The 21,296-nt window shown below is 43.6% G+C and overlaps 1 protein-coding gene across 1 annotated transcript; it reads left to right on the top strand.

The window, feature by feature from the left end:
- Nucleotides 1–865: 865 nt before the first annotated feature.
- Nucleotides 866–2,117, top strand: LOC128838069 (heterogeneous nuclear ribonucleoprotein A1-like). Its single transcript, XM_054029869.1, has one exon. The coding sequence runs from the start codon at nt 866–868 to the stop codon at nt 1,832–1,834; it is 969 nt and encodes a 322-aa protein (XP_053885844.1). The 3' UTR covers nt 1,835–2,117.
- Nucleotides 2,118–21,296: the final 19,179 nt, after the last annotated feature.

The raw sequence follows: 21,296 nt of genomic DNA on the forward strand, positions 1-21,296 counted from the left end.
CTGAGAGATATAAATGTCAAGAATGTCAACCTCACAACAGGATTTTTAGTGTAAGTATGTTCATCAAATCAGAACACCGATTTAAGTTTCCATTTATGTTTCCTTCTCTATCATCATGTCCCTTAATTCCAGCATAAAAACATAGCCAGCAGCACTGGCACAGTTCCATCTTACATGTACTCTCTGCTGAATTGGGAGTTTTATGTAAGAGGACAGTTCTCTGCCTGTTTCACAGGGGCTATTTTCAACCTGAATCTTGTTTTAGTTCTTTAATGATGTTAATTCGATCAGCTTGTTGAGACTCTCAACATACTGACAGTTTATATTGTAACACAGGATCTTATAAACAGAAAATAAAAATAACCAAAAATATTTATTTCAAATAGAAAAATATTACCACAGACATTTTATCCAAATGTAGTTTATGATTACATACCCAACAAAAATACTGTATAATGCCACCCCATCATCATATATGAAATGACTATAATGTAAAGTTAATATCCAAACTTTAAAGGGCAATCTCCATTTACTGCAAATTCTTAGAACACTCTGTCAACATTTAGGACGTCAGTCAAATCCTGCTCAATATCTAAGTCAGTACAGTGGGCAGGCGGGGGCGGGGGGAGGGGAGAAGGGTGTGCATGCTAAAAAAATATACCTATCTGTAACTGTTGTTCTTCAAAATGTGATGCAGATGTGTACTCCACTTAGGTGTGCATGCACCTAATGCACCAGAGCCAGAGAACTTTGCCTAGCAACACCTGAAGGTCTTCAGCCCTTTCTGTATCAGTGCCTCACAGAGGAAGCATCGCGCACGCAGCGGTCTGAGACAGAGGCCTGTACCGCCCCCCCACCCACCGCCATGTCCACGTCTGAGGCCCCTAAGGAACCTGAGCAGCTGCGCAAACTCTTCATCGGTGGCCTGAGCTTCGAGACAGATGAGAGCCTTCGTGGCCACTTCGAGCAATGGGGCACACTCACCAATTGCATGGTAATGAGAGATCCAAATACCAAGCACTCCAGGGGCTTTGGGTTTGTTACATACTCTACAGTAGAAGAGGTTGATGCTGCCATGAATGCTAGACCACCGAAAGTTGATGGCAGAGTTGTTGAACCAAAGAGGGCCGTATCCAGAGAGGACTCTCAGAGGCCTGGAACTCACCTGACAGTGAAGCAAATCTTTGTTGGTGGGATTAAGGAGGACACAGAGGAGCACCACCTGAGAGACTACTTTGAACAGTATGGCAAAATTGAAGTGATTGAGATCATGATAGACCGTGGCAGTGGCAAGAAGAGAGGCTTTGCGTTCGTCACCTTTGATGACCACGACTCTGTGGACAAGATTGTTATTCAGAAATATCACACTGTGAATGGCCACAACTGCGAAGTGAGGAAAGCACTGTCGAAGCAAGAAATGGCCAGCACTTCATCCAGCCAAAGAGGTCGCAGTGGCTCTGGGAACTTCAGTGGTGGCGGCCGTGGATGTGAATTTGGTGGAAATGACAACTTTAACCATGGCAGCAACTTCAGTGGTCATGGTTATGGTGGTGGTGGCCCTAGCTACTCTGGAGGAAGCAGAGGCTACGGTGGCAGTGGCAACTATGACGGCTATAACAACGGAAGTGGTGGCTTTGGCAGTGGCAGTGGAGGAAGTAGCTTTGGAGGTGGCGGAAACTACAATGACTTTGGCAGTTACAACAACCAATCTTCAAACTTTGGCTTTATGAAAGGAGGGAACTTCGGAGGCAGGAGCTCTGGTCCTTACAGCAGTGGTGGTGGCTACGGTGGCTCCAGTAGTGGCGGTAGTTATGGAGGTGGGAGAAGGTTTTAACTACCAGGAAACAAAGCTTAGCAGGAGAGGAGAGCCAGGGAAGCGACAGGTTACAACAATTGTGAACTCAGCCAAACACAGTTGTGGCAGGGTGTAGCTGCTACATGAAGACATGTGTTAGACAAACTCTTCTTTGCAAACATAAGGACTGTATTTGTGACTAATTGTATAACAGGTTATTTTAGTTTCTGTTCTGTGGAAAGTGCAAAGCATTCCAATAAGGGTTTTTATGTAGAATTTATTTTATTTTTTTCCATACCCATGCTGTTGATTGCTAATTGTAATAGACTGCTCATGACGCTGAATAAATGTGTCTTTTTTAAATTAAAAAAAAAAACCCACACCTGAAGGGCCAGCCTCCTCCGCCCGGGTCAACTGGGTCAAGAGCTCTGGCCTGGTGGTCGGGGATGGGTGGCAGGTGAGCTCCCTCCCACCCGTGCTTCAGGCCATCCAGTGGAGCGTGGGTCCGCTGCTCTATCTCGGCGTTTACCTCTCTGCCATGCATCCGTCTCTGCTGGAGAACTGGCACGGTTTACAGGGCAGGGTGACGGAGTGGCTCCGGAAATGGACAGGTCTATTCCGATGCCTCTCTCTTCGAGGGTCTCTGCAGGGGTCCTCCACCTGCCCCTGGCGGAGGGAGGGCAGGGCCTGAAGTGCCTATGCACTCCGGTCCATGTCTTCTGCCTCCAGGCCCTGCAGAGGCTCCTTTATGGTGCAGGTAGTCCGGCGTGGAGAGTACTGGCACATGCCTTCCTGCACTGCTTCCAACAGCTCCTTTATCTGGATTGGAGAGGTCTTCCGTGAGACCTCTCCGGGATGCCGGTCTTCCACCAGGACCTCCTCCGGACCTGGAAACTGTTCTCAGCGATCAGGTCCATGGCGGCCACTAAGGGAGCTGATCTCCTCGCGGAGCCCCTGCTACACAATCCCTAGATCCGTGTGCAGGTGGCGGAGTCCCCCTCAGTGCGCCAGAGTCAGAGACCTCCTGGATTACGACCAGGGAGACTGGCTGGATCCCCTGACGCTCGCTCGGCGTATGGGGCTCTCCAGGCCTTGTACTTCCCGGCACGTACTTCAGGAGGTGAGGGCTGCTTTGCCGCCCGCTGCTCAGGCTTACCTCGACTGGGTCCTGCACAAGGGCAAGCCCCGCCCACTCTCCACCCCAGGCCCTCCGGACCTTTTCATCAGGCCCCTGCCCCGTGGACCCAATTGGCCCTTCTCCATGAGCTGGCTGCATGATCTGCAGCCGGTCTGCTTCCAAACCGCGCCAAGGAAACACCTATACACACTTGTGCGCCACACTCTTCACTTCCTCACCCTTGTGTCCTACCCTGACACAAAATGGCGGGACCACTTGCCACCTCTAGAGGGTGAGAAGCCCTGGTGGGCCAGCCTATACTCCACCCTGGTCCCAAGGCCTGCCGGGGATATCAGCTGGCGGCTCCTTCACAGGGCCGTGAGAACAGGCATGTTTTTGGCACAGTTTACCCCTGTCCCAGACACCTGCCCCTTCTGCAGCGTGAGGGAGACCCTGGCGCACGTTTACTTGAAGCGTGCCAGGTTGCAGCCCCTATACTGGCTCCTCACGAATCTTCTGTTACGTTTCTAGCTGCACTTTTCCCCTCACCTCCTTCTCTATGAACTCCCTACCCGTGGCCCCACAAAGTCACGGGACCGCCTGGTCAACCTCCTCCTGGCCCTGGCTAAAACAGCCATCTATAAAGCCAGGGAAAGGATGTTGGCTGATGGAGACTCCTGTGACTGTGGGGCCTGTTTCCGATCCTCTGTCCATTCATGTATCCGGGCAGAGTTCCTCTGGGCGGCATCCACTGGCTCCCTTGATGCCTTTGAGGAGCAGTGGGCGCTGTCCGGGGTTCTCTGCTTGGTGTCCCCATCAGATTCCCTTCTTTTGACCCTCTGACCGCACTCCTGTCAAAAACAAACAAACAAACAAACAAAAAAACACCTGCAGGGATGGTCCTCATGCCCTGCGTCCCTAGCTCCTCCCAACCATATACAGGCAGTGCTGCCTCAACCCCCTCAGTTCCTTTGCACCTAATGTCAGAAGTACAGACTCTTATGCAGAGCGGATGAAGTGTACATCATGGAATAAATCTCTGCATCACACCTCCAAGAACAAAAGTTACAGGTAGGTAACTGCTTTTCTTCTTTGAGTATATGTAGCCATATATTCCACTTAGATCCTTGGTAAACCCTGCCAATTTCTCTATGGTGGGCTCCCTCCTTTCACCTTGCAGGAACAGATTAATAGGTTAACATTTGGGGAACCTGGAAGTAAGCAACAGAAAGGCTACTCTGGGACCCCTGAATAGGTTCTTGAGGTAACACTGGTGCCAACATTATTGGTATGCCCCATGGCCAGAACCAGAGTTGACAGTACAGGCTGTCATTGCTCTTGGAGCAGTTAGACAGACCTGGGGTATGCTGTGTGCTAGTGGGGTTATGATGCCAGTCGACAGTCTTTTTAGAAGTTGAGGAAGAGTTTTCCCAAGCACTGGAAGGCCTGTTCTACACTATGACTTTAATTCGGATTTAGCAGCATTAAATCGAATTAACCCTGCACCCGTCCACACAACGAAGCCATTTATTTCGAAATAAAGGGCTCTTAAAATCGATTTCTGTACTCCACCCCGATGAGCGGAGTAGTGCCAAAATCGATATTGTCATTTCGAATTAGGGTTAGTGTGGCCGCAATTCGATGGTATTGGCCTCCGGGAGCTATCCCACTGTGCACCATTGTGACCGCTCTGGACAGCAATCTGAACTCGGATGCACTGGCCAGGTAGACAGGAAAAGCCCCGCGAACATTTGAATTTCATTTCCTGTTTGTCCAGTGTGGAGAGCACAGGTGACCACAGATAGCTCATCAGCACAGGTAACCATGCAGTCCGATAATCGAAAAAGAGCACCAGCATGGACCGTACGAGAGGTACTGGATCTGATCGCTATATGGGGAGAGGATTCAGTGCTAGCAGAACTTAGTTCCAAAAGACAAAATGCTAAAACTTTTGAAAAAATCTCCAAGGGCATGATGGAGAGAGGCCACAATAGGGACTCAGATCAGTGCCGCGTGAAAGTCAAGGTGCTCAGACAAACCTATCAAAAAACAAAGGAGGCAAACGGTCGCTCCGGGTCAGAGCCGCGGACATGACGCTTCTACATCGAGCTGCATGCAGTTCTAGGGGGGGGCCACCACTACACCACTAGGGGGGGGCCGCCATCACTGACCGTGGATTCCGAGGTGGGGATAATCTCATCAGCTACACCTGAGGATTCTGCGGACAGGGAAAAGGAGGAGGAGGAGGAGGACGACGACGAGCTTGCAGAGAGCACACAGCACTCCATTCTCCCCAACAGCCAGGATCTTTTTCTCAGCCTGGCTGAAGTACCCTCCCAACCCAGTACCCAAGACCATGACCCCATGGAAGGGACCTCAGGTGAGTTTACCTTTTAAAATATAAAACTTGTTTTAAAAGCAAGCGTTTTTAAATGATTACTTTGCCCTGAGAACTTGAGATGCATTCGCGGCCAGTACAGCTACTGGAAAAGTCTGTTAACGTGTCTGGGGATGGAGCAGAAATCCTCCAGGGACATCTCCATGAAGCTCTCCTGGAGGTACTCCAAAAGCCTTGCCACAAGGTTTCTGGGCAGTGCAGCCTTATTCCGTCCTCCATGGTAGGACACTTGACCACACCACGCTTGCAACAAGTAATCTGGTATCATTGCATGACAAAGCCTGGCAGCGTATGGTCCCGGTGTTTGCTGGCATTCAAGCAACATCCGTTCTTTATCTCACTGTGTAATCCTCAGGAGAGCGATATCGCTCATGGTAACCTGGTTGAAATACGGGAATTTAATTAAGGGGACAGAGGTGGCTGTTCCTACTGGGCTGTTTGCCTGTGGCTGAAAAGAAATCCTTCCCTGCAGTTAGCCAGTTGCGGGGGGTGGGGGAGAGGGAATTGGCCCTGAGCTTTTCGTGTTTGGCTAGCAGGGATCTTCCCTGATACCAGCCACACGGTGGGGGGAGGGGTAAAGCGATCATCCCAGAGAATTCATGGCGGGGTGGGGGATGTTAGTTTGGTTCCTGCAGGGATCTTCCCTGATACCAGCCACGCGGTGGGGGGAGGAATAAAGCGGTCATCCAGAGAATTGGATGGGGGGAGGGTTAGTTTGTTTTCTGCTGCTGAAGGTTAACAGGAAAACTGCAGCACTCAACGGGCTTTGCTTGGTATGTGGGAAAGGAGGGCGCAGAAGCCGAAAGACAATGACTTACCATGGTCGTATGCAAACCAAATTCTGTAGCCCGGACCTGCGTCTGTGATCTCTAGCAGCAAAGCCATAGGCACTCACTATTAAGAGGCAAAATGCGACCTTGCACAGAAATCACATGTGCTATGTAATGTGAATAGTGTTCGTCACTGTGAAAGAGTATAAGCATTGTTCTGCAAAAATGTATCTTTTTAAAAAATTCTCTCCTTTTTTCCCTCCCTCCAGCAGCTGAAAATTTTTCAAGCCTCCCTCCTCCGTCCCTAAGGCTATCTCAGATAAGGCGTCAGAAAAAGAAGACGCAAGACGAGATGTTCGCAGAAATCATGGAATCCACCCGCAGTGAAAGAGCTCATCTGAATGAGTGGAAGGACATGGTTTCAAAGTATAGGAAAGAAGCCAGTGAACGTGAGGACAGGAGGGACCAATGTGAGAACAGGAGGGACCAACGTGAGGAGAGGAGGGATGCTTGAGATGAGAGGGGGCGGCAGGAAGATCAGAGGAGGCAGAGATGCAACGCTGGGGCTGCTGCATGAGCAAACAGACATACTCCGGCGTCTGGTGGAGCTTCAGGAACGGCAGCAGGATAGAGTGCCACTACAGCCCCTGTATAACCCCCCTCCCCCCTCCTCATGTTCCATAGCCTCCTCACTCAGACATATAAGAACGTGGGGGGGGGGGGGAGGAGGCTCCATACACCCTCCCATTCCACCCCAGTGGACAGCCAAGCAAAAGGCTGTCATTTTTTTTAACCTTTTTTTAGTAGCCTTTTCCTTCCCGCCAATCCTCCTCCCAAACCCCACCCGGGTTCTCTCCCTCTTTTTATAATCAATTAATAAAGAATAAATGATTTTTAAATGATAGTGACTTTATTTCCTTTGAAAGTAAGCTGGGAGAAGGGGGAGGGTGGGTTCCTTATAGAGAATGAGTCAATAAAGGGGGTGGGTTTTCATGAAGGAGAAACAAACAGAAATTTCACACTGTAGCCTGACCAGTCATGAAGCTGGTTTTCAAAGCTTCTCTGATGCGCAGCGCTTCCTGGTGTGATCTTCTAATCGCCCTGGTGTCTGGCTGCGCGTAATCAGCAGCCAGGCGATTTGCCTCAGCCTCCTACCCCGCCATAAAGGTCTCCCCCTTACTTTCACAGAGATTGTGGAGCACACAGCAAGCAGAAATAACAATGGGGATATTCGTTTGGCTGAGGTCTGAGCGAGTCAGTAACGATCGCCAGTGACCTTTTAAACGGCCAAATGCATATTCTACCACCATTCTGCCCTTGCTCAGCCTGTAGTTGAACAGCTCCTGACTCCTGTCCAGGTTGCCTGTGTATGGCTTCATGAGCCATGGCATTAAGGGGTAGGCTGGGTCTCCAAGGATAACTATAGGCATTTCAACATCCCCAATGGTTATTTTCTGGTCCGGGAAGTAATTCCCTTGCTGCAGCCATTTAAACAGAGTAGTGTTCCTGAAGATGCGAGCGTCATGAACCCTTCCTGGCCAGCCCACTTTGATGTTGGTGAAACGTCCCTTGTGATCCACAAGTGCTTGCAGCACCATTGAAAAGTATCCCTTGCGGTTTATGTACTGGGTACCCTGGTGCTCTGGTGCCAACATAGGGATATGGGTTCCATCGATTGCCCCACCACAGTTAGGGAATCCCATTGCAGCAAAGCCATCCACTATAACCTGCACATTTCCCAGAGTCACTACCTTTCGTAGCAGAAGCTCAGTGATTGCTTTGGCTAATTGCATCACAGCAGCCCCCACAGTAGACTTGCCCACTCCACTGACCAGTAGCTGTCTGGCATTGCAAGCTTCCACAGGGCTATCGCCATTCGCTTCTCAACTGTGAGGGCTGCTCTATTCTTGGTATTCTGGCGCTTCAGGGCAGGGGAAAGCAAGTCACAGAGTTCCATGAAAGTGCCCTTACGCATGCGAAAGTTTCGCAGCCACTGGGAATCGTCCCACACCTGCAACACTATGCGGTCCCACCAGTCTGTGCTTGTTTCCCGGGCCCAGAATTGGCATTCCATGGATGGAACCTGCCCCATTAACAACATGATCTCCAAAGCACCGGGGCCCGCGGTCTGAGAGAATTCTGTGTCCATGTCTATGTCCATGTCCTCATCACTCTTGTCGCTGCGCTGCTGTCGCCGCCTCCTCCTCTCCTCATTTTTCTGGTCCTGGCTCAGCATAAACTGCACGAGAACACGCGAGGTGTTTACAATGTTCATGACTGCTGTCTTGAGCTGAGCGGGCTCCATGCTTGCCGTGGTATGGAGTCTGCAGTGTTCACCCAGGAAAAAAGGCGGGAAATGGTTGTCTGCCGTTGCTTTCATGGAGGGAGGGGTGAAGCTGTACCCAGAACCACCTGCGACAATGTTTTTTGCCCCATCAGGCACTGGGATCTCAACCCAGAATTCCAATGGGCAGGGGAGACTACGGGAACTATGGGATAGCTATGGGATAACTACCCACAATACAATGCTCCGGAAATCGATGGTAGCCCCAGTACATGGACGCACACCGCCGAATTAATGTGCTTAGTGTGGCCGCATACATTCGACTTTATACAATCTGTTTCCAAAATTCAAATTATATAAATTCGGATTAAGCCCGTAGTGTAGACATACCCGAAGAGTCCTGATTTGTTTTACGAGACCTCTTCCTCACTGTAGCAGAAGAGGGGGGGGGGGGGGAAATCTCTTTTTCCTCTTGGGGGAAAATGCCTGAGCCTGAGTGCAGAGCAGCATCACTTTCTGGATCTGAAGGTGACCGCTGATCAGATAAGGCCTCATGATCTGTTCCAACATGTGATGTTTCAGCCGCAAGTCTCTTGCCACCTGAATCCTTTTTGTGAATGACTTGCACATGGAACACCACTTTTTAATGTGTTCTTCACCAAGACACAACAAGCATCTCATGTGGGGGTCACTGTTAGGTATGTCCTCCACTACCACATGACAGACAAGGCTGAACCACAAAGGGCAGCCCATCCACTATTATACTAACACTAAACTTAACCTAAGTACTACTAACTACATACAAGAAAATTGTTCTCAGTGACAACACCACACAGAACTCTGACTCTATCAATGGATGGTGAAAAGGAGATGAGGGGGTTAAGGCAGTGCCATCCTTGTATGGGCTGGGGAGGGGCTGCAGGGCATGAGAGCTGCCCCTGCGGGTACTGCTAGGCAAAGTTCTTTGACTCCAGTATGCTTGGTGTGCACACACCTACGTGGATACACAGCTGCATCTCAAAAAAGAAGGACCTGGGTTAACAATTTTTGAAAATAATGAGTTAAATATATAAACCTTCAAAATACTTTTTACTTCAAAAAATAAATGTGGCTGGGGGATCTCCAGACACCAATTCAGTAATCAACTTTTAATTTATTATAGCATTTAAAGAACCATTATGTGTTTATAAAGCACTTTGAGATCTTCAAATGAAAGTCATTATTAATCACTGGTTGCCATTAAAAAAAAATCAACATTCACCAACAGTTAAAGTAGTAACCGAGCGATCACTTATTTAAAATTTGAATTATCTGGGAATACTGTTTTGCGGTAAGCCTTCGTAAACAGATTTTTTAATTGTCCCTATTATAATGGGACAATATTGTTTATAATAAAGCATACAGATCTATTCTACATAGACCCATTCTTATATATTTAGTTGGCACCCATACCTATGAAGTTTTTTCAACTTCTCTTTTCAAGCAACAGCTCTATTGTTTCCTGTTCAATGCAAAAGTATAGCTTTATCCTGAAATAAAAAGGGATTTGGCATTCAACAGATTTCATGTCAGTTACCCTAAATTTTACTCAGTTCCACCCCCTTCTCCTTTGTGCTTGATGCTGGGAACTCTATAGTTATAACATTATTTCCTAAAACTCTGTGTTACAGTTTAACATTTAACAAGGCAAAAGGGAGAAGCTCACCCCTCCCTCTTGCAGTCGCATGGATTCCAAAACTTCTATCTCTGAACTAATTGCTCTTGCTCCACAGTAATTTCCTCCTCCACTCTCCAAGCACAGTTGCCAAGCTACTTTCAATTTAAAAAGACAGATACCTACCTCTTCAGAGCCAGATCTAGTCTTTAGAGCTCAGGATGCCTTCCGGAAAATTTCCTCTTCCATTCCAATTTTACCCTAGTCCCTATGCCCTATAAATGCCAAGCTTAACCTCAGCTTTCATTTATGCTTTAAAGTAATGTTTTAATATTCATTGTTGCAGTGACCATTTATATTTTTCAAGTATCAGGGGGTAGCCGTGTTAGTCTGTATCTACAAAAACAACAAGGAGTCTGGTGGCACCTTAAAGACTAACAGATTTATTTGGGCATAAGCTTGCATCCGAAGAAGTGAGGTTTTTACTCACGAAAGCTTATGCCCAAATAAATCTGTTAGTCTTTAAGGTGCCACCAGACTCCTTGTTGTTTTTATATTTTTCAAGTTATCACCGATATTTAAAGTTTGTCATGGTGATATTTCCTAAAAAAAATCATAGCATATTCAGTTCCCCACCCTGCCCCATACCAGGGCTGACCACTTGGATCTGTTAATTTCAGAGCTGTAGGGACATAAGGTCTTGGTGGATTTTGACCAACACAGGCTATAGGATGGGAACAAGCTGCTTGCTGTCAATAGCATAAGTGCTTCTGCAAGCTCTTCCTTGGCCATGCCCATTGGTTTTCAACTAAGTTGTCTGCTTTGATGAGCAACCATAATGGCCGTTGGCCACAAAGAAGAATGGGTCAATAATGTGAAAGGCTGTGTGACCTGATGGACTAAGCAGATAACAGGGAGCAAAGAACTTTGAAATCTGGCTCTGATGCAGACTGTCTGTAGTATCAGGCAAGTCATTCAACCTCTCTGCCTCATTAGATTTCCCATCTGTAGAATGGGGATACCACCTACCTCACAGATGGCTGTGATTATTAAATAATATTTGTAAAGTGCTATGTAAGTGCTACGTACTGTTATGAGAAAGAGCATGTGCTAAGTAATTGGAAGCAATGGAATAAAGGGAGTGCAAAAATGACAGAAAAATAGAAGGGAAGGAGAAAGTTAATCAGAGAGTAGAGTGGGATAGCAAAAGAAGGGGTGAGTATGAGTGATTGAGAGGAAAGTAAATGATTTTATTTCCAAAGAAAGAGAAAGCTAACAATGAGAAAATAAAAACCAGAGAAAATGCTTGACAGAAAGGTAAGGCAAGGAAAGGATGTGGACATGAAGGAGAGACAAGGGAGATAAAGTGGTTGAGAAAAATAAGCAAGACTGGCAATTTTGAAGTTAGTAAATTGAATGTAATTAATTCATATTCCTCTATTTTATACTCCTTCCAAGGCAGATGCCCCATTTCTCTGTCAATTTGAGATTTTTTTTTTTAAGTTCTAGGCATTTCTCTCGTGTTCATCACTGTAATACATGAGCCTCTCATTACATATCCTCACATCACCCCTGTGAAGCAGGGAAGTATCATTAGCCCCCTTTTACAGATTGAGAACTGAGGCAGAGAGATCAGATTAAGTGTCTGATTTATAGAGGTGTTAAATGCTTCAATTTCCTACTGAGTACGCCAGTTGTGGGTACTAATCATTTTTGAAAATTAGGCTATTAATGATTAGCTCATAAAGACAGAGTCCTAGTCCAATGCCATAACAACAAAATCATCATTCTTCTCCAGCTAAGATAGCTTTTCCATTATATTACTTTTTCTGGCTACTCTGGATTTCTGAGGTAACTAAACAGAGAAAAAGCCACAGATAATTTAAAATTCACCAGAATGCACTGAAAACCCATGGGTGGATTGTGCCTAAGAGCCCCATTATGTCTGGGCAATAATTATTTGAAAATTTACTTTTTGGGCTTTGCTCCTCTTAAACAAAGGATACCGGTGGCAACCCAAAGTCCTCGCTTTCATAAACAAATGTTGACTAAATTGGGGAGCCCCCAAAGAATCACGTTACTGACTCTAGTTAAATTCCCAAGGCTAGTCCTGTACATATTCATTTGTTATCAAATGACAAGGGTCACATTATTTAGGAAGAAGCTGAATAATTCTTTCAAAGGCACACAACTAAGTACCAGGGTGGACTATGGGAATGCCTACAATGCCCTGCAATTCAGACTAATAGGGTAGGTCTACACTTACCCGGTAGTTCGGCAGCGAACGATCGAACTTCTGGGTTCGACTTATCGCGTCTTGTCTGGACGAGATAAGTCGAACCCGGAAGTGCTCGCCGTCGACTGCGGTACTCCAGCTAGACGAGAGGAGTACCGCGAAGTTGACGGGGGAACCTGCCTGCCGCGTGTGGACCGAGGTAAGTTCCAACTAAGGTACTTCGAACTTCAGCTACGTTATTCACGTAGCTGAAGTTGCGTACCTTAGTTCGAATTAGGGGGTTAGTGTAGACCTGGCCATAGAGTGTGAATAGCAGCGTGCACCAAAGTGTGGTGCTGTAACTCCCCCATGTGGAGCCTGAGGGCAAGAACTTAATGGTCCTTAAGGACTACACTAGTGTGAATTCAGGGCCTTTAAATTTGTGCCCACAGCATCCACAGGGGGGAGTTAGTGCAGCACGTTGGTGTGCACTGCTATTCACATTTCCTTAGGGCACATCTACACTGCCATAAAAGACCTGTGGCATGGCCGTGGTTGGCTGGGTCAGCTGACTTGGGTCGTGGGGCTGGGGCTGCTGGGCTATAAACCTGCAGTGTAGATGTTGGGCTCAGGCTGAGTGTTCTGAGATCCCATGAGGGAGTGGGCTGTAGTCCACGAAAGCTTATGCTCTAATAAATTTGTTAGTCTCTAAGGTGCCACAAGTACTCCTGTTCTTTTTGAGGATACAGACTAACACGGCTGCTACTCTGAAACCTGCATCTATATTGCAATTTTTAGTCCCACAGCCTAAGCATCATGAGCCCAAGTAAGCTGACCTGGGCTCTGGGACTCAATGCCATGGATTAATTGTAACCTAGACATACTCTTAATCTAAACAGTGTGGCAACATAGACATGCCCTTAATCCAAGGTCACGGAGTTCACATTTCCAGCAATTAATAAAACCTTAACCTGAACCCTGGCTCTAGCCACCTACTTCTATGAACTTCACAGAAGTTTGGATCTGCCCTATTTCCATAAAGAATCCAAACCAGAATCTTGTATTAGTACAGATCCAGATTATGGAAATGTTTAAACTGGGATCAGATTCCAAACCCAAACTTTGAAGCTCTACCAATAAAATAATGTATTTAAAAAGTTTCAATGGTTTGCATTTTCTTGGTGATTTTCCTCAGCATATTAAATATAAATAGACTGAATTTTTTAAGGTAAATTGGAAGTTCAAAGTATTCAATGTCACCTCAACATCAGCAAACTAGCCATACATAGAATATATGTTAATCCAACATGGCTGAACATTACTTCCTCTTTCATGAGCTTCCCAGTACCTCTAAAAGGTTCTGTACTTGGATTTATGTGCAACTATGTCTGATTGTGTATATGAAACAAAGATCTGTAAGGTCAGGATGTAGCAGGTAAAAACTTATGTAGTGAATTTTTGGTGTCACTTAACTCACTTTATTAAAAACTAAGGTTCCGAATGAGATATTGACCAACTGGTCAGTTTTATGCCCTTGTCTAATTTTGATCTTTTCTTCTGTTTTTTTAGGAAGAAAAGCTTCTGCTCAGTTTATGACATCTTTGGTTAACTCAGCAGCAGGAGGCAGTGCTGACAGGTAAACAGAACCTAAATAACCTAAAAATAAAGTGGAAAAGATCTGTTTTATTAAAAAATATACCAAGATTCATTTTTAATTCAATCTAATCCTAACTTTTTCCTTTTCCTTTTCCTTTAAAAAAAAAAAAAGCCACAAAGTTGTGGTCACTGAAAAAGCAGACACTAGCCATAGATGAAGGGAAAACTGGTTTGTGGAAGAACCTCACAAATGTCTTGACTGAATGTGTTGTCAAATTCTGTTGTATAATGATCAATTCTTTGACAGAACATCTGCTCATTTCATCTTCTGCAAGTTCAACTCTACACTCTTCTACTGTTCTGCCTTCAATGTAGAGTTTCTTGACATATTTTTGGCACTGCAGTTTTATATTCCATATCCAGATAAAGACTTTCATATTTGTCTGTTGCTGTTATGAAGTATTCATGGAATTGATCTTCCATATAGATTTCCCTCATATGCTGTTTCAAAACCTGAACTTTCTCAATTGTGCAAAAAGCATCCAAGTCAACTCTGCAAAAAGTCATTCAAGGATGGCATTTACCAACTATAGCACAGCTTTGAAAACCACTAAACAGAGACAAATTAATAGGGTTTTTATCTAAACTAGTAAACTTGTGGCATCAGAATAGACTTTAGGATTAAGAGAGGTAGCACTCATTCCCTCCAGGCCCTCAGCAATGCCTTGAAAGTTCTGACACATGACTATAATCACTTCAGTTTTGAAGTCCAGTCTGTTTTTGAGGTTTTAATTACTCTGTCAGTTTCTAGGGGGGCTTGCATTCTTTTCCTCACATTGTCTTTTTATGAAATACCCTCAACACATTTCTCAATTGTTTAAAGATTTTTTTAAAATTTCCATTGTGAGTGTTTTCTGTCAGACCTAAAAACTTTACAGTATAATAAACATGGAGTAGAACTATGCAACTATAAAACACTGGGCAAAGTTTATATACCATGGATAGAAAATCATTAACTGAACCCTCCCTTAGGCTACCTTCCTTTTAAAATAATTTCCTAATGCTGTATTTATTGCCGTGTTACTTCTCCAGTACTGTCAGAAGAATTTTGGACTTTGTTTCAACATGGCTTTTAGCCTGTTGGATATCAATTGTCTTTGAAGTAAGATTGCTGCTCATATATCTTAGTATCAGATTAGGCTGCGGCACTTTCAGTTCTCATAAATTAAATCGAGTAGGGACAGCTCAGCACTTGAATGGGAAAACTTCACGGAAAACCCAGGTGCAGTATTAAGTGGTCTTTGTAAGTTATTTAATGGCACTCCTCCTTCTATATCACTGTCACTATGACAGCCTGGTGCTTGGGGGCACACTGCAGCTATCTGAAGGAGATGTAAAGCCATGCTGTTGGATATTTTAGCCATTAAGGATCTTTTGATGATATGTTGAGACCAGCACACCATTTCCACAACATTCATGGCCTTTGGTGCCCAGGGTTCAGCGAGACCAGGTCCAGTAATTACATGTAGCAGCATTTTCTAGTTAACATTACAATGTGAGTAACAATAAAGGGGTGACAGAAAGCAATGAACTGCTTATTTACAATGGTGTCACATTAGAATAGCAGATGATATCAAATCAGGCCCCATGGACATCAATAAATGGGGCCAGTATTATAAAAAACTATTAGTGACTTGATAACTTGAGACTGATCAAATTTGAAGATGACAAAAAGCTAAGGGAGACAGCAAATACAGAAGATAGAAAAACACAGAATTGGATCTGAATAACTTGGGGGTATGGTCAGGCCATTAAGAAAGCAGATTTATTCTAAGGAATTTTGAGATGTTACATTTTGGTCCAAAGTCCTTTTCCTTTCTTCTCCCATGTGCAGAAAGTCCACAATACCCTTAGCAATTGCATATGAGACGTGTGTATGGAGGGGGGTCAAGGTGCTAGGATCCACTGTAGGTGAAGCCACATTATGGGGCAAACTTCTAGCATTGCCATATGCAATCTTTGGGGGCTGAAGGGAGCTGAAGTACAGTGCTTCATCCTTGTGGATAGGAAAGGAAAAGAGCCCTCCAGCACTTAGGGGTCGCTCTTCTTCTGCTCTTTGGGCTGGAGGGTTCTCTGGCTCCTTACTGCCACATTGTTCCCCATCTTCTTCTAGAGCAGAATATGATAATCTCACTGTAGGATGTACACACAGAGAGCTTGAAGCATGGACCTGAATTAAGTCAGTCAAGAAGTCTTTTCAGCAAATTCATCCCTAGTGCAACTCCACCAAAATCAATGAAGTTATATCAGAGAAGTATTTGTCCCAGCATACCCCAGCTTTCCTCATAATCTGTTTCCACTTCCTCCCTTGTCCATGCCCATTGACAATAGGAGTTTACCCACATCTCAGGCTTGTAACCTCAGTGTCATTTTCAGCCCCTCTCTCCTTCTTCTTATAGCCTAGCTCTGACTAAATTTTGCCACTTTTAATAAAATATCAAAATGTATCCATAATACTGCCCCTATCTTGTTTGTGTATTGCCTTGGTTCCTGAAACTGGCTCTTCTCTGTACTTTCCACATCTCACCTCTTTTCTTTCCACTCTATCCAAATTACTGGCTTTCCAGTAATCTTCCTTTTCTGCCACTCAAACCACATCCATCCATTCATTCATTCGTTTCCTCTTGTTAAAGCATCAAATTCAAATACTTCATTCTCAATGCACTGTGCAATCTTGCCATCACTTAGTCTCTGCCCTCATTTCTTCCCAGTTTCCCTTTTTTCTCTATTCTCCTCCCAAACATCTGTCCTTACTGCTCCCTTTTTTGTATTTCTCGGCTTCTTTTCCAAGTTCCCTCTAAGACTGGAAAATTTTCCAGTCTGTATAGAACCTTCTCTTCCTTTTTAAAAACCCTTCTTTAAATCCCATTTCTTCCATGGAACAGTCATGTGTTGGTCATCAATGATCATGTCTAGACCAGGAAAATAGGTCATGTTTAAATAAAAATGTTAGCTAACACATTGTAACTGATCTATATTTTTACACACTAATGTACATGGGGCTTAACACCTTTAAAAATATATGTTAGCTCTCTGTGATTAGCCCTAAGGAGGAACACAGGGAGGGAAATTGGAAGTTCTCTGCACAACTATGAAATATTATTGTTTACATAAATATAACACCATAAATATACACAGATCTTTACAAAATGCAGAATGAGACACAGTCCTAACCCAAATATTTTGCAATCTATCTCAGATAACAGCTTGGTGGTATGTGAAGATATTGTTATGGGTTGGATGAAATATCATTGAGGCTGGGTAATCACTTCCGTTCATTTAAGATTGCTGTAAGAAATAGTTAAGCTCCTTTATCAAACAATAGCAGCCTTCACCCCAAATGTAGGCAAATGTCACTGACAAGAACAAAGGCACACAGGAGGCCACTCAGAAATTTGAACTATGTGGGCAGAGGGGATTTGGCGGGGTATTGTTTTTAGCAGGGAGGTGTGTGAGAAAGATGTAGGAAAAACACCACAGAAACAAACACATAGAAAGAGCAGAAAGCCAGATGCAGCCTGAACAAGCAGTGAGAGTGTGGCCCTGGGAAAAGCCTAGAGACAGCTTTTGGGGCTGAGTGCTGGCTGAAAGGGGCTTGGAACTGTGAAGAAAGAAACTATCTCCTGCTGTTTGATTCTGCCTGTGTTCAGGGAAATAGGAATTTGTACATTCTTTGTGAATAAAAAGGATTGTATCAGGTACCAGACTCCATCATCAGTTTCTCCTCCTAATAGAAACAATCCACAGGACCATAAATATGGCTAACTGCTCAGGTCAAAAGGAGTAAAAATATGATTGGCCATGTCTAGTCTAGGAAAACAAGTCATGTTTAAAAAAGCATTAGCTAGCATGTTTTGACTAACACATTTTTAAACACTAGTGTAGACAGATTTTAACAGCAAAAAAATACTTCAAGTTGTTGTTGTCAACGCTAGGTTCAGGGGGTGAGATTTCAAAGCTGCCTAAGGGACCCACTCACAGACAATCCACAGCAGTAGAATGTAGTCAAGATCAAGTAAAGACTCATAAGGTGGCAACATGTGAATGTAACCAGAACCCTACCCCCTGGCACATGCATATGATAGCCACTGTGGACAAGAGAACAAACACATGTGAGATGAGTCTCACATTGTTTAATGCACTACTAGAAGGCACTCAGATGCTACATGGTGAATATGGTATAAGAGCCTGTACAGAACAGAATAGAATTAATTCACAAATATGTTCTTTATTTTGTAGGTATTCATTGAGTGCTTATCACCATGATATTTAATGATTCAGTCATGTTTGTTCTATTTTCTTATCTTCGTACTTTTTAATTTTTAACCCACCTGATAATAAAATTGGTATTTTATTAATTATTGTGTTAATTGAGCTTTTGCTACCAAACTTTACTCCCAATAGCCAATATGTGCAAGTTCTGGAGACTCATATTACAATTTAATTCATTAGTAACCTATTTCGAAGTTTATATTTCACTTACCAGATTGCATCAAGTGAATCTTGAGTCAATCATCAAGTGTTGTTCGTCTCTTCAAAAAAACTCAGATGTTTAAGCATCAGAAATCTAAATAAAATAAATAAATAAAATAAAATAAATTAGGAGGCTTTACACATGAAGTTTCATTAAATTAAATCTTCATGTTCGTCAAAACACAGAATAATTGAGATACCCAAAATCGTGACCTGTGTGATAGAAAAATCAGCCTGATTTTTGTGGTGTTATTTTTTCGGGATGGAGGGGGTATTTTTTTCTTGCATTCGCTACAAAGATTACTGAGGAGAACATCTATTAACTGCCTAATTTGCATAAGCCTTCTGCTACTCAAGCTCTAGTAAGCCTTAAGCATTTAATACTGAATTATCTTATTCGTTATTTTCCAGCACCATGCTTACTATTTAGTTCTCGCTCCTATTTTCTAGGAATATTTGAGGCAGCAATTGCCCTGTCACACTAGTAGAGACTATCCTCCATGAAGTTTTCTGGAGTGATTGAGGTAAAAATAAAAATGTTCTGATATTTCCCCGCATGAAAGTGGTAGTAGTTTCCTGGGCTTAAATAGGCTTTAACTACATCCCACAGAGCAATGCTTCATAGTATATTATTAGAGTGATCAAAAAGGATCAAAACATGTTACTATGAAGAACTGAGCATTAGCCCATGTTAAGCACTGCTTTGTGTATTTCTCATCTAAACTTTCCAAAATATGGGGTTCCAATACAAATTTTTGTTTCTTTTTGCAAAATTTAGTTTGTTTACTATTTGTTCTCCTTATATGCATTTTAGCTATATTGTTAACTAGTATATGCTAGGCCTGCATGTGGCATTTTCAAGTCCTTTGCTACAACAGGCACTAACAGAATCTGTAATATGAAATCTGCAAATTCTGTGGCAAAAGGGGAATGGACCAGCATCAACCCTCATCCTGGATCTGCCACTATAAAAGGAGAGATATTATCCCTCTATCCTGGACTAAGGCTGTGCTGTGCCCCAAATTCTGCAACTGGAACCTGACTTTGTTGTGGTTTTCAAAGCCATGGAATTCTATGGATCCTAAGTAAATTATTAAAATCTAACAACGCAATAATCCTAAACCATTTCCGGCCAGTGAAAAAATAAACACCCTTAAAAACTAGTCTGAAAACTTTCATAAAGATCTAAGCCTTTCTATCCAAAACTGTAACAAATGAGGTTCCATTTCTTCATTAAACAAAGCAGGTGACTATTTGGAATGGAAAGGTAAAGCATGAGCATATTTCATTGTAACTACTAGGCAATTTCTCTGTTTTCAGATTTTCTATAGTGGCTCAATGTCTCACAATAATCCTTCCTCCAATAGTCATACATAGTCCAAGAATCCATTTTTGTTCATTACCAAGCTTGATTTCTTGTGGGATTAATCTTCCTACACATAGTTCAAAGGACTGAATTATAGGCTTAGCTATTATGTGTGAAATTCTCTGGAAAACCTGGAACCAAAACATGTTGGGCCAGATTCATCCCTGGAATAATTCCATTGATACAAATGGTGTTATTCCAGGGATGAATTTGGCCCTTTAACTTTAAGACAATAAAAAGTTATCAGATTCCAAGCATCCAATTATTGTTCACAATGACAATGTGTCCCACTGTTAATCAGCCTCTGTTTATGTATTTTTCCTGTTGTCAATAAAATTGCTGAAGCCATCTAACCATGAGTTGTGTCAATCTCATTCCAGCATTTAATTCAGAAATATGAAGGGTGACTTTATTAGAACTGTGTGTTTGATATGCTAACTTCTTATGCAGAGCTTCTCTCTTTATTGTGCTTCGTGGCTACTCAAAAATGTTATTGCACTGTTCTACGGTGTAATTGTGACAGGACTCTGGATATATTTGGAATCTGAGGGAGACATGGGAGAGAGACTGTTGATGTATGTGTGTGCTGTTGATGTGTCTTTGTAAAGAGACTTACTCTTGATTTATTATAATTTTGCATTTACAACACAGCATGGGATCATTTTATACCAATATTTCATGTGGAATTTGAATAGCTGCAGTTAGCTCAGGTTTTTCCCTTTTGGAATGAGTGCCTATGTGCAAAGCAATAACCATGAATGACTAGCTAGGAGAGACAATACTGTTCAAAATAATACTGCATAGATACACCTTCAAATTCTAGTTATTTGTTTTCAAGACATTCCATACCAGCTCTTCGAAACCGGCCAACCACATTGAGCTCATAAAAGACCAGACTGTCCCTTGCCCTTATGCAGGTGCAAAAACTGGGAAACAGGCACAAGCAGATTTTCCCCTTCTTCTCCCCGCTCCCTTCCCCTGCAACTTCCCTGGGATCCAACCACAATAACAGACCCATTGCTCTTATCAACTGGTCATCCCAAAAGAGGCCAAAGGAGTAAGGACCATAGCTCTCTGCCACATCTGCACTCAGCAGCAGAGCAGGGTAGGCTTCACCCTCTTGCAAGGAAGATACATTGTGTCCTTCAGGAGAAATAAATGTCCAGAGCTCTTTGTGGAGCTCTCCCAGGGGCATGACATAATTACACTGCCTCAATGTGGGCCAAAGCTTTAATGACATAGTCTGCCCCAAAATATATACAAACAAAACAGTTTATTGAGCAATTATGGACTTTGCATGATTTAATGTCTCATTGCTCACTCACATACATATTTGGTGGAGATGAAATGTATGTAAGCGAATTTTGCAGGCTCAATTTAGGCACCATTGTCTGCTGGCATATATACAATATTTCTCTGCTTTTTTCACTTGTTTTGGGCTATTCTTTTCATACATAACATTAAATTAATCTAGTATAAACAAATATCAAAATCACCACAGTTTAACATTTCATCAAAGTAATTCATGCAATGCTTAATTTGTAATGAAAGAGGTGCTGGGGCTCAAG

Source organism: Malaclemys terrapin, chromosome 5, assembly GCF_027887155.1.
Source record: "Malaclemys terrapin pileata isolate rMalTer1 chromosome 5, rMalTer1.hap1, whole genome shotgun sequence".
In the NCBI taxonomy this organism is placed as follows: Eukaryota; Metazoa; Chordata; order Testudines; family Emydidae; genus Malaclemys; species Malaclemys terrapin.